This window comes from Miscanthus floridulus, chromosome 1 (genome assembly GCF_019320115.1).
Source record: "Miscanthus floridulus cultivar M001 chromosome 1, ASM1932011v1, whole genome shotgun sequence".
Classification (NCBI taxonomy): Eukaryota; Viridiplantae; Streptophyta; class Magnoliopsida; order Poales; family Poaceae; genus Miscanthus; species Miscanthus floridulus.
The window spans coordinates 172972090-172986173 of NC_089580.1; the positions used below are offsets into that span (position 1 = coordinate 172972090).

At 47.6% G+C, this 14084-nt stretch overlaps 3 protein-coding genes across 3 annotated transcripts; 1 reads left to right on the forward strand and 2 right to left on the reverse strand.

Moving 5' to 3' along the window:
* The first annotated feature begins 2795 nt into the window (after nt 1-2795).
* Nucleotides 2796-7160, forward strand: LOC136548391 (protein kinase STUNTED-like). Its single transcript, XM_066539943.1, has 11 exons — nt 2796-4013; nt 4126-4205; nt 4321-4439; nt 4539-4654; nt 4748-5227; nt 5330-5578; nt 5824-5984; nt 6091-6170; nt 6274-6427; nt 6535-6684; nt 6756-7160. Exons 1-11 carry the CDS (start codon nt 3863-3865, stop codon nt 6990-6992), a joined length of 1977 nt encoding a protein of 658 aa, XP_066396040.1. The 5' UTR covers nt 2796-3862; the 3' UTR covers nt 6993-7160.
* Nucleotides 7161-7275: 115 nt separating this feature from the next.
* LOC136548401 (uncharacterized) lies at nt 7276-10400 on the reverse strand. The gene is made up of 3 exons (XM_066539947.1): nt 10089-10400; nt 8582-8894; nt 7276-8468 (listed from the first exon to the last, which is right to left on the reverse strand). Exons 1-3 carry the CDS (start codon nt 10167-10169, stop codon nt 7522-7524), a joined length of 1341 nt encoding a protein of 446 aa, XP_066396044.1. The 5' UTR covers nt 10170-10400; the 3' UTR covers nt 7276-7521.
* Nucleotides 10401-11334: 934 nt separating this feature from the next.
* On the reverse strand, nt 11335-13846 carry LOC136502529 (uncharacterized). The gene is made up of 5 exons (XM_066497802.1): nt 13683-13846; nt 13392-13525; nt 13193-13296; nt 11829-11960; nt 11335-11682 (listed from the first exon to the last, which is right to left on the reverse strand). Exons 2-5 carry the CDS (start codon nt 13510-13512, stop codon nt 11656-11658), a joined length of 384 nt encoding a protein of 127 aa, XP_066353899.1. The 5' UTR covers nt 13513-13525; nt 13683-13846; the 3' UTR covers nt 11335-11655.
* Nucleotides 13847-14084: the final 238 nt, after the last annotated feature.

Consider the following 14084-nt stretch of genomic DNA (forward strand, 5'->3'; position numbering starts at 1 on the left):
CGGCTGGCCTGGCTGCTCCGGAAGTGGAAGCAGGAGTACAACAGAAGCACTTACAAAATTGTAAACAAACGTTTTATGACTGTCTAATGGTTGGGTCACCTACGTAGGATAAGCTAGGCATGCACGCGCGGACTCGTTTGATTGATAAGTCATGACTGAAAGTATTGTTTGTTAGTTTAGAGTGAGAGAAAAAAATATTATTTATTGGCTGATAAGCCATAATTTATAAGCCATATACTACGAAAGGAACGGACTGATATTTTTCTGTACCATCAGGTTTTTCGGGTCAGCAGACAAGAGTGCTACTGTACGATCGGGACGGAAATGTTTTTATATACCGTTACAGGTAGCGGTACTAGGAATTGACGTGCATTGTTGAGCTGAAATCGTCGTGCCTAGCCTCAGCCTGCACGACACACACCGGTCAACGTCGTCAGCTGAATACAGATCGAACCAACACGATCGACCATCCTCGTCAGTGTCTATCCTCGTCTTATCCTTTCGGTAAGTATGTCTGCCGAAAGCACTGTTTTGTAGCAGTTGGACATTTGGGAATTCTACCCCCTCCGTCTACAAAAGTGCTCTGTTAGATTTTAGTCAAAATCAAACTTTTTTACCGTTTAATCAAATTATAGAAAACAGTGTCGACAGTTGTGATTAAAACAGTGGTATAGTAAAAAATATTTTAGGATGAATCTATTCTAATAACACTTACTTGATATAATAAATAATAGTATTTTTTTTTAAGAAATGGGTCTAATGGAAATTGTATGACTTGGCACTGTAAGTAAGGTCTTATTTAGATCCCACCTGAATTATAGTCATCTATGTGACGAATGAGATTATAATGGAAAACAGTGTCAACAATTGTATTAAAAAATATTTTAGGATAAATCTATTCTAATAAGACTTACTTGATATAATAAATTAATAGTATTTTTTAAGAAATGGGTCGAATAGAAATTGTATGACTTGGCATTGTAAGGTCTTATTTAGATCCCACCTGATTTATAGTCATCTATGCTATGGATGAGATTATAATGGATTGTGGATTATAATAATCCAAATTGTTTGGGGGGTTATTATTGGTTAGAGTACAAATAACCTATAGTGTCCTTGCAAACGTTGAGGGGCGAGTTGGTCGTTTAGCATCCATAATGTCCAATTAGCATGTCTCAAGTGGATTACATGATTATTACAATCCGGTGCTTGAATTATAAAAGGCAACTACTCAATAATCTCTCATATTTAGATCACTACTCAAGTAATATTAGATTAGTTTAGCTGATTATTGTAATTTAACTGTGATCCAAATAAGGCCTAAAAATGTTTTTTTTGGGACAGAGGGAGGTCGTGGTACCGTTGTACTATATTTTTTTTAAATCAGTCATTGCTACCACTAATTAACTGTACATGGGTTTCAGTAGTAGTACCGAGGGCACTTCTCACCACAACTATCAGAATTCCACTATTAGGAGCTGCTTATATGAACATCCTATAATACTAGGGAACAAGAAACAATACAAAGTACTTACAATACGAAAGGTTTATGAAGCATTAGAGAAAAAATATAGGATTTTTTTGAGTAAATTGTTCATCAGCAAGAGAGAGAGAGAGAGAGAGAGAGAGAGAGAGAGAGAGAGAGAGAGAGGGAGAAGGAAAAATATATGCTTTAGAACTATCAATAAACTTCTTGCTACATTTCTCCATAATGTGCATGTAATAGTATTTGACTATATACGCAACATACTATGTATGTGCACCTTTTCTTTTTGCCAATGTACAAGTAACTATAATTGATATTCGGAAAAGAAAAGAAACTACTCCAATTGATGATACCGTCATAAAAAAAACATGTCATAAAGTCATCGTCACCTATCCATGATTGTATCCGAGCAAGGCCTTGTTTAGATGAAAATTTTTTTGCAAAATGGCTACTGTAGTATTTTCGTTGTTATTTGGTAAATAGTGTCCAATCATAGTCTAATTAGGCTTAAAAGATTCGTCTCGTGGATTTCGTCTAAACTGTGTAATTAGTTTTATTTTTTATTTATATTTAATACTTCATACATGCGTCCAAAGATTCGATGTGACGGGGAATGTGAAAAATTTTGCAAATTTTTTTGCAAACTAAACTGGACCGGTGAATATGCTATAGATCGAATTGAACTTTTTAAATGAAAAGGACTCCTATCATAGTAGTACACGACTATCCTGCACCTGTCCCAGTGCGCGCATTGAATTCGTGATTCGATTGGCAGCACGCAATACAATTCAGAAGTACAGCAACTAACAGTAACACACGCTTTTTTTCCCATTTGACCTTGAGAGAATCCAGCCCAGCAGCAGTATTTTTATCTTTCGCGCAGGCCATCTAATCCCCCGTTGAAACCCACGTAATAACCACGTGCAATCCTCATCGATCCCAACGAAGCATTTCCCTTTTAGGCCTGGTTTAGATTGAAACTTTTTTCAACCTGATAAATAGTACTACTTTCGTCTTATTTGACAAATATTGTCTAATCGTGGACTAACTAGGCTCAAAAGATTTATCTCGTGATTTCCAACTAAACTGTGTAATTAGTTATTTTTTTTACCTATATTTAATACTCCATGCAAATGGCTAAAAATTAATATGATGGAGAAAAAATAAAAAAAATTAAAACTTTGATGGGATCTAAACAAGGCCTTACTTTCGCAGTGAGCAGAGCACTCTCGATTTCTTTTTCCACTTCTGGGGCTATTTTCGTCCTTTTTTCGCCCTTTTGCGATGTCTATGGGAGTTATGGACCCATCGGCCCAATCGCTCGCTTTCCACCCCTTGCCTCTCCAACCTCCACCAAGGAATTCTTTGCCCAATGCGCTCATCGTCCCCGTCACCTCGCCCCATCGCACCACCATCGCGGATCCTGTTGCCCACATTTCTCATTCCTCCCACATAGGCCACAGCATCGCGTCGTCTCCGCTTCGCCTCCTTCTCGCCGGCTTCCTGTGATCCTGTCGCTGTCACCATCTCGTTGTTTGCTACCGCCACTGCCGCACCGGCAGGCTGCGCTAAAACAGCAGCCGCGCGCGCCGCCCGCGCTGCGCTGACCGGCGACGGGGGCCGGCAAGACTGGCCGTTCGTCCGGTCCTCCCCTCCGCCTCCGAGCAACGGCGCAGGCCGCAAGGGACAGGACGGGGCCGGCCTCGGCCTCGTGCTTTTTGTGCGTGGTTGGAGTGGTTGAGCCGATGGCGACGAGCGATCCCGGCCGGCGTGGCGCCATGACGGCAACCATTTTAATACGCGCCCCAGCAGCTGAAACCTGACAAGCTAACCAGATTTTAGGTGGTTACCCGTGTCGCCTCCCACCCCTCGCCCTTCGCCGCGACGCCTCCTTTTCCGCCCGCCCAGGTCCGGCCCCAGGAGTTCCCGCTCTCGTCGCTTGCGCTTGTATCTTCCTCCTCGTCTCTGGCCTCCCCCGCCGCGCCCGCGCCTTTCGGTTCGGGTTCAGCGAATTCAGCCACAAAGCGAGTGGGTGGCCGGAGAGGCCTTACCCAGCAGCGGGGGTTCCTGGTAACGGAACTCGCTCGCGCGCTCGCTTTCCACTTTCCTGTCCAGGCGTCAGGCGACGACCGCTTCCTCGGCAGTTTTCTATTCCAGCGCCGCGGTTCCGGGTCAGACATTGGTTGCAGGCTCGCAGCCAGTTGCCCGGCGCCGGATCGTCTTGTGACAGCAGCAAGTCCACGGCGGTTAGTGTTTGAGCAAACCAGTGGCCTCGCTTGGTTACTTACCCGCTTGCTGTGCCATGGACAACTGCGGTTCCTGCTGATCTCTGGAGTGGAGCTGCGAGCCGGACCTCGGCCATCGTTCACGGGCGTCATGGCGGCGGACCATGGGGAGGGCGTCGGCCGGTGCATACTGGTGGGGCTGCACATGGACGCCGTCGGCAGGGACCTGCTCCGGTGGGCGCTCCACCAGCAGGCCAGGCAGGGCGACCGCATCGTCGCCGTGCACATTTACCGCAAGTCCGGTTGGTATCTGCCGGAACTTGGCTGTTCGTTTCAGTTCCAATCCCGGTGAAGCGGTTGGGAATTATTAGCGTTTTTTTCCTTTTGTTGACATTTTCTTGTTTCTCGTTGCAGACAAGACGAACACGCTGAAGCTGATCAGGACGCTGGACGACTACCTGGCGGAGTACGAGGCCCTCTGCAACCAGAAACAGGTGAGCAAGGATGGGCAGGAATGAGAGCAGTGGGCCGGTGCCGACTGCTAAGGGAGTTGTGTGCCATGTTGCTGCCGATTCAATTCACATGCTGCCATTGAATGGTTTGTGTCAGGTCGTTCTCGTCGGCCGGGTGACGCCGGGGAGCTCGATCCAGAAGGAGCTGGTGAAGGAGGCCAAGCTCTGCGCCGCCATGGTCGTGGTGCTTGGCGCCAATAAGAAGTACTCCTTCGGGTAAGCACGCTGGCAGCAACCTTTGTATGATCTAACTGTTTGTTTCGTCACCATTCCTTAACAAAATTTCTTTCCCCCATTTTGGTTGCGGTTGCGCAGAGGGTCGTCCTGCCTGGCCAAGTACTGCGCCAAGAAGCTGCCGCCGACAACCACCGTCGTCGCCATCCAGGACGGCAAGGCCGTCTTCGTCCGGGAGGCGCCCAAGCCCCCACTTGGTAATCAAGTGCCCCCTTAATTAAGTGTGGTTATTAGTTATGGAGACTTTGGTTAGCGAGTCGCTAATCGTTTGGTGGCGAGCTGGTGTGCAGGAGCAGAGCCCAAGCCGGTGCTCCGCACGGTGCTGCACCCGAGCGTGGGGCTGGAGCCCAAGGTGATCATCCCGAACCCGAACCGGAGCGCGCGGTCCATGGACTTCGACGCCCGGAGCTGCAGCCACGGCGCCGCGGCTGCGCCGGCAACCAAGTCCTTCGACAACGCCACCAAAGGCGACGGCAGCGTGACGCTCGAGCAGAGGCTCGGGTGGCCGCTGCTCCGCCGCGCGCACGCCGCCGCCGCCGCAGCTGCCCCTGTACAAACGCCCAGTGCCAAGAATCAGGAGCCGCGGAAGCAGTCGGTGGTGCACTGGGTGATGAGCCTGCCCCGGCGATCCGCGCCGTCGGAGTCCGCCGAGCCGCATGCCGGGGCGGGGCTCGAGTCGGAGCTCAAGGCAATGCTTGGTGGCAGTGGCGCCCGGTGCCGGTGGTTCCGCTACGAGGAGCTCTACGACTCCACCAACCACTTCGCCGCAGGTTCTTTCTTCCTCTCCTGATCGTCAATCTCGCGCCTTTCAGGTTTCAGGCAGCTCACACGATTCGTCGTCGTCACCAACCCCCGTTCTTGGCTTGTCGCAGAGAACCTGATTGGGAACGGAGGGAACAGCAGGGTGTACAGGGGCAGCCTCGCCTTCGGGCAGCAGGTGGCGATCAAGCTGTCCAAGGCGTCGGCGCAGGCGTCCAAGGACTTCCTCCGGGAGGTGGACATCATCACCAAGCTGCAGCACCACCGGATCGTCCCCTTAATCGGCGTCTGCGTGGAAGGCCGCAACCTCATCTCCGTCTACAGCTACCTCCCCAGGGGCAGCCTCGAGGACAACCTACACGGTACCAGCACATGTCGACAGTTACATGTTCAGTTGTGTTCATGTGAAGTCACCCGGAAACCCAATTCGCCTCAGTACGGTGGATTTGCTTCTAAGGAACCGGGAATTCTGCAGACAACGATTCGTACAAGGGACTAGTTTTTTTTCTCAGAAAACGGAAACGGGTCGCGTTCAGAACAGTTAAGACATGAGAGGTGTGGGAGCAGTTGAGTTCTTCACTCTGACGTCTGATGCTGTGGTCTGCAGGGGAAAGGTCAAAGCCGGCGCTGTCATGGGAGAACCGGTACAGGGCGGCGCTGGGGATCGCGGAGGCCCTGAGCTACCTGCACTCCGGCAGCTCGCGGCCGGTGATCCACCGGGACGTCAAGTCGTCCAACATCCTCCTCGCGGAAGAGTTCGAGCCTCAGGTAGTTACGAACACTGACGCACCACCACCATACACACATGGCACGGATCCTAGTCGTAGCGAAGCTTTTCGTTTGGACTTGAACTGTGAACACCCCGTTGCGGCAGCTATCCGATTTCGGGCTGGCCATCTGGGCGCCGACGAATCCGACGTCCCTGACGCACAGCGACGTCGTCGGCACATTCGGGTACCGCCTCCCTTCAAGCCTGTTTCTCGGTGGCGTTGTACTTACCCAGTGTTCTGTGGTTCGTCCCCACCAATTGATGTGTTTTTTTTACTGTGCGATGCAGGTACCTGGCGCCGGAGTACTTCATGTACGGGAAAGTGACCGACAGGGTGGACGTGTACGCGTTCGGCGTCGTCCTGCTGGAGCTCCTGTCCGGCCGGAAGCCCATCAGCAGCGACGGGTCGTCACCCAAGGGCCAAGAGAGTCTCGTCATGTGGGTAAGAGCGCCATCCTATCCTACCGATCAACCAGCTCATGTTTAGTACTATAGTAAGCGGTAATTCAGCACGCAGAGGAGAGAGTAACAATTGTCTTGGCGTGACAGGCAACTCCGGTGCTTAGCAGCGGCGACATCTCTGACCTGCTGGACCCGAGGCTGGACGTAAAGCACGACGAGGTGGAGGTGAGGCGGATGGCCTCTGCCGCGTCGCTCTGCCTCCGGAGGTCGGCTCGACTCAGGCCGCCGATATCGCAGGTCAGGCTGCCTCCAACCAGCTTTAGCTCGTGCAATCTGCGTTTCACTGACCAGTTTATTTTGCCGTGCAGATAATGAGCATACTACGAGGAGAAACCACGGCGAGCATCGCCGACCAGGGCTCAACGGAGCCGGACTGCCTGGACGACGAGGCTTACCCGGCGGCGAACGTGAGGTCGCACCTGGACCTCGCGCTTCTTGACGTGGAAGACTCCGAGTCCATCTCTAGCACGGAGCACAGCAGCGGCCTCGGCCCGTTGGAGGAGTACCTGCGAGAACGTTGGAGCCGATCGTCCAGCTTCGACTGATTCGCGCCTGCGATTTTGGGGTCATGTATTTTCATTTTTTTTCTTTCTTCACCCTCCCCCCGGTACTTCACATGTTTGTTGTATGGTTTGGTTACCGGGACCGTGTGTACAGTATACAGTAAAAATCACCAGAGCCACATTTTCGGCGACAAAAGGCTTCCTGACAAAGTTTCGACAGCGAAAAGGGTACTTTGCGAACCCTACTGTTGTTATTTTCACAAACAAGAAAATGCCGACCACTTGTCAACTAATCCATATATATGCTGATAAGGGAGATTATGGATAGAACAAATACTGCGTGTCATACAACAATAACAGCATAGAAACAAGCTTTTGCAGTTCAACTGCTTACATTAATTGGGCGAAATAATTAACCAACATTACATTAAAGTTTAGCCAGAACTCTGTTGGCCTCAAAGAAACACAATTGGAACAAAGCTGGAAAACTGCGGCAGGGAGCCATTATCTCCTACATCCACACAGCTCTCTCCCAACATCTCATCTAATTCTCATCTACCTCAACAGATGTTTAAAATGGTACGACATATGGCAGCTGGTAGATACGAAGGTCCGGCAAAAAAGTCGCCCTGGGTTGCAAAGAAGGCTGCTGCTGCACCATTGGGTGGATCGGCTCTACACCATCAGTTGCTTTGCATTGAGCCATGCTAGCATCAGAGTTCCTTGTACCGCTGAACAGCCAGTCTTGATCACCGACGTCTGAACCTTCATTCTCTATCAATACTGGATTCCAGGTAACAAACAGATCTCTGAACTTCTTTTCTTTCTTCTCAGCTTTTCGGATTTTCTTCCGATCTGACCGGGAGAGCTTAGTATCCTGCACTTGAACTGCTTCCGCGTTCCTACCAGAGAAGCAAGGCTCTTCTTTTGTCAAAGAGGTGATGGGCTCCTGCTGCATGAGAACAGGCAAGTCCTTAGGCTTTTGCAGAACAGGAGGCTGCGGAGCTTCTGGCAGGCAAACAGCAGATCCCGTTACCTTCCGTAACACCTTTGCTAACTGAGGATCAACTTTCTGTGACACCATGCAAGCTGGATGCTGAACTCTCTGTGACACCATCTTAACAGGTGGATCAAATCTTCCCATCACTCTAGCAGGTGAAGGGTCCGCACTTCCCAAAAACTTCGGAGGTAGGTTCGATCTTCCAACTGGCGCCTTAAAAGATACCGGGGGATCAACATGATTTGTGACCTTCGCTGCAAGCTGGGGGACAACTCTCATAGTCTGTGAGGGGGTTTCTGTAATCAAATATTTTTGTACTGTTTGGGAGTCACCATCTACCCTTTGCTGAGCAGAGGTAGATCTCACATTCACCTTATGATGGATTGAATTTTGCTTGCCCAATAAGGATGAGCCTGATCCCATTTGTTGGACCAATGGTTGCTCAAGAACCCTTGGCTTCTCCAAAAGAGCTGATTGGGATTCTTGATTACTTTTTATCTTGATGCGAAGGATGTTCACTGTAAAATGATAAGTCAGGATGAATAAAATCCTGAAACAAATGCTTGTTTTTTTTTCTCCTTCTGATATCTGATAAAAAATCAAAATGACAAAAACAGGCGAATAGTCTCACCATTCTTAGCTTGGCTAGGACTGGGCAGGACAACCTTTCGTCTCTTGCTGCTGTCCTGTGAGCTCTCAGGAGAGTCACGAATCGTCTGTACAAAACAAGGAGCTCCATGCTCTTCTGAGAGTCCACTCTTCTCCAACTGCTCAACTGATTCTTTAGATTCCCTTTTGGCATCCTGCCCAGCTTTGATGACATCTTCAAGCTTTCTCTTCTGATGGCTGTGCTTTGAATGTTTGGACGACTCACCCTGCTGGGGAGCTTTCTTGTCACTCCTTTTCTCTTTCTTCTTTTCGGCCTTTTCCCTTTCTTTCTGGAGCTTCAGCCACCAGAACAATCGTCAGTTCTGATTTAGAACGGACGACGGGAAATGCAATGCAGCACTTTGACAATTTCATGTATTATGATATTTACAATTAGTCAATTACACAAGACATGAATGTAGCATTTGCGTACAGTTCAGACAGTAATGCTTCACAAAGATTATTCAATTATCATTGACTCATAATTACACAGTTAGCAACAGAATCGTATTCGTTTACAATTATGTTGAACACATTATTTTCCTGACAACAGTTAAGACCTGCAACATTGCACACTCTAGAGAACAAAAAAAAACTAACAATAAACACAATAAATGGTGTTAGTTGCTATTGATATACAGGACCAAAGTAATTCTGAACTCCTTTGGTCAACAAAACAGTGACACATATTACATCAGAAAAATAAGAGAACACAAATGCATGTACTGAACCACAGGAGCATAGGAGAAAAAAAAAAGAAAAACGCTAAAAACAGTAGAAAAAATGGGATGCAATTCCCAATTCAAATCAATTTGGCTTTGCAACAATACAAAAGGGCGTTTGAATGCTAATGCTACAAAAAAGCCACCTGACCCTTGTTACACAAGCTTAGCCAAAATATGATATACTGTACTTATAAATTCAGTTAAATACAAATTGACACTCGACAGACACTATTTTGAAACAAAATTTTGGGCAACACAAATATTTGACCATCTGGGAAGCACTCGATGGCTCATATTCTAACCATCGAACAATAGGCGAGGGTAAGGCTTCCACTGACACCCTTCACCAGACCCCGCTCAGGGCGGGAGCTCTCTGCCCTGGGTATGCACTTTAATAATCTGCCAGGACCTCTCCGCTCACGCCCATGTAATTTTAGGCCGACTAAATGTGCAAATCCAACACTGTTGAATCGAATTTATTGTTCTAGCATTCTTTCAATGTCCACGACAACCATGCAACCAGTATTCGAAAATAGGACTCAACCAATCACGACCAGCGGCCATCCCAACTTAAATTTTCAATCGATCTGAAAGGCCTCGTGCAGCTAAGCTAGGATTCAGGCACTTCCCTCCGCCGCAAGGGTTAGCTTTCCCGGCACGTGCGATACCCAAATCACACACGCACAACCCACAGATCCGAGCGAAAACAAGAGGAAGAACAAACGATCCGGCACGTGCGTGTGTAAATCCGATGGTTCAACAAACCTTAGCGGTCGACTCCGCCTCGGCCACGGCCACTGGATTTCGCACGTACCCCGGCGGCGGGTAGGGGAAGCACCTCGACATGATCGACGGTCGACCGCGCTCTACCCCGCCGAGAGATCACAAGGATTGGCGGCAAAGCCGGCCTAATCAACCGCGAATCGCTCGAAATCGATCGATTCGCGGCAAGGAACCCACCGGAAATTTTCGGGCCCGGCGTGATTTGGTTTTGGCGTGGCGGCTAGGGTTTCTCTACGGGGAGGGGAAAAAATTTCTAGAGCTGCGGTAGGAGAGAGAAACGAGAGAATCTCTTCCAGTCGCAGGGGGTAGGCCGCTATTTAAAGCCGGGCGAGGAGGCCGAGTCGTGCGGGGAACTAGCGCGTCCGTCTCGGTTACATGTTGTTTCCTGTCCGGAGTCGCTGACAGCTTGGCACAGGCCGGTGGTGGGGCGCTATGTCAGTGGAACAGATCTACGAGCAGGTGCTGTGGATGTAGATGCGCTGCATCTCCGCGTCGCGGGTGGAGCTAGGTTAACAGCGTGTGGGTCCCGCTTGCAGGCGGGCCCGGGGTTGAGTATTTCCGGGGCGCACGAAACGTGTATGCGGGCCCACGGCGCGGAACCGACCTAGAAGCGTCGGCAACCCGCAATCACGGACCGGCACGTGGGTCGCGTTGCCAGCCCAAGCCCGCGTGAGGCGCGTCCACCGCGACCATCTGCGGTGAGGAATGAACCACATCGCGATTCTGATTGGCGGCGCAGTAGCATGCGAGAGTGTGACTGTGAGAGCGCTAAAAATTGCACGGCCTGTGTTTGTGCTCCAACGACTCAGGGCCTGCAGCCGAACACCGATTTAAAATACCTCGCAGACCCATTTGAAACCGTCATTTACAAAATTTCTCTATCGCACTAAAAAGTTCGCCCGATTCATTTAAAACTACTTACTGTAGAACATTAGACCAGTCTCAATAGAACTAGATATAGTATAAATAGAGATGACAAAAATATCATGTGATGACATAAACTTATTTACACTAAGTTTCATTTCATATATATATATATAAACTTATCTACACTATTTGTAACACATGAAAGTCCTAAAAATTGAGACAAAAAACCCATTGAGATTGGACTTAGAGCCTTAGAGGTCATGCAACGTAAAAGACGATTTAGGCAGCCAATTTTAACCACAAAAATCCAAGTATTAGAACAAGGAAAATCAATTAATACAGCATTGGCAGCACAACCATGTAAATGCAAGGAACTATGCCCAAATAAGTAGTCACATAGAAGTTGCAACCACCCAATCGATCCAAATCTCAAACCCATTGTAATCAACCGTTACAATAATGGTTGGAATCTCAACAGAAACCAAGCCACCAGGATGCAGAGGCATCTTGAGAATACATGAGTCACAAATATAAGACGCAGCACAATTCAAGTATGATCGACCTGACAGTGTTCAAACATAGTTTGGAAAGCGTAAAATCTAGTAAACAAGACACCATCACCAGTCCAAGCCTCTGAAAAATGTGTCCCCGAGGCCCATCACACTGAAAGGTCTTCGATAAATTAGATGAGAAGCTTCTCAATAGAGTCCTGCAATTCATTAAATTTGATTAATCTACAACACGATAAAAAAGACTATTAAACAGCATACAAATGTTACAGAATCAACATATGCACAAATATATATAAGATAAAATATCCAGTATCAACAACTACTATGACAGAATATTAAGTACCTTGAGACCCTGTATTTGTAGTTTCAGCTGGCTACCCTCATTGCTGGTCACTGAGCAAGCAATGACCGGTCTTGTCACACCACAAGCACGGCCAAGAGCTTGTTTCGATGGAACAAATACATATGGCACATTCTGCATAGAGCATAGGGCAAATTTATTAGCCAATGGTGATTTTTTTTGGGATAAGGTCCAATGGTGAATGTTGCCATATTCATTAAGTATGCTAACAGAAGTGTTGTATACAAGTAGTTCATGTCATCAACCAAGCAGGATAAAGAGAGCACAAAGAAGCATGTAGAAATAACTAAACACAGGCTAAATCAGCTAACAGGACTGCACTGCCAGGCTGAATTGAATTATCATTACATGTCCGTTACTTAACAGAATATAACCTGATAGCACTACATTTGTAAGAAGATGGTGAATGTTGCCATATTCATTAAGAAGTCTGCTAAAGGAAGTGATGTATACAGGACTGCACTGCCAGGCTGAATTGAATTATCATTACATGTCCATTACTTAAACAGAATATAACCTGCTAGCACTACATTTGTAAGAAGATGGTGAATGTTGCCATATTCATTAAGTCTGCTAAAGGAAGTGATGTATACAGGTAGTTCATGTCATCAAATAAGCAGGATAAAGGGAGCACAAAGAAGCATGTAGAACTAACTAAAAACGCAAGCTTTATCAGCTAACAGGACTGCACTGCCGGGCTGATTTATCACTACATGTCTGTTACTTAACGGAATAAAACCTGCTAGCATCAAATTTATGAGAAAATCCAATCCAACTCCTGGCATTGAGGGCCACATCAATTCATACCCACTCCATTTTTCTAAAAGGCATGTTTCATTTTGTTATGGCAGAATTTAATCAGAAATTACTCTATAATTATATTATTGTGTTATCAAAAAGTATAGTCATAAGAAAAAGGTTTTGAATACAGATCTAATGATACCAACCTCGTGGCACAAAAATTACATACTAATAGAAAAAATGTTGGCTGAAGGCGACGCAAAATTGAGCATTATGTTTTCAAACGCAGGGGGTACCATTTACAGATAATTAACTAAAAAACACAGTTGAAGCAATTACTTTTGGACAGAGTAACACACACTGAGCATATATGACAACAATGTTGCAAGCATCCATGAATATCTAGCATCAAAAGATTGGCTTCATTGCAATTAAAGCAAATAAGAAATCCTCTACAGCTTAAGGAGTTAACAAAGGACCGTTCATTCTCACTCACAAGTCACAATACAACAAAACAAAGGGCAAAAACAAAACAATAATCACACCGCGCTAGTGTACGCGAAACAAAACAAAAGGGGAAGGGGAAAGGGCAAAAAAATCAGTACCTTATCCTCAGCTAGCAAGGGGAGGTGGAGCAGGATCTCGAGAGGCTCCGTGTCCGCCGCCATCACTACGAACTCGGATATCCCCCTGTTCAGTGTCTTCGTCGCTGCGCACAAACACAAAAGACACAAATTGAATAAGAAAGCCCCAGAATTAACAGAGTACAGGCCAGGAGACGTGCACAAGGGATTGGTCCGGTACCTTCGTTAGCTCCCTTCTTGAGCTGCTTGTAGTTGGCGGCCTGCTGGACGATATCGAGGATACCCATCGTCAGCTGCGCATCAGCCAGCGGGTACGCCTTCGGGTTCACCGCGGACTCCATCTCAGGGGCGGATCTAGTAAAGGGACATGGGTGTACACATGTACACCAGATAGTTTTTTTTGCAAAGAGTTAAAATTTAAGTAGTCATCAAATACCCAAATAGCTTGAGGTTAAGGGTTTGAAAACTCGGTTTCGCACAGCAGACAGGGAAGAGAAGGGGTTGGGAATACCTGGTGGGCGTTCTTCGCCGGCGAAGGGCGGCGGCGGCAGGTAGCCCAGCAGGGTTATTCGGACCAGGCTTGGTGGCGGTGGCGTACTGTCGTTGTCGCGGCAGCGGCTGGAGTGTCGTGTGGTGGAGCCGGGAGGAGAGGCCGAGGCTGGTGGCGGTTAGGGTTACCACGCAGTATATATATATATATATATATATATATATATATATATATATATATATCCGGCTGGTTTAGTTGGGCCTTGTCGTTCCAAACTGAGACGGGCCTGTAGCCCTGCACGCATGTATCACAGAGTCCGTTGGAGGCTTGGAGCACCGCGCAAGATTTATGCTTCCTTGATCTCTGCTATTCTCCTGTTCATTTCCATTCCAGGATGAAAGCGTAACTGCGCTGAGCGATTCC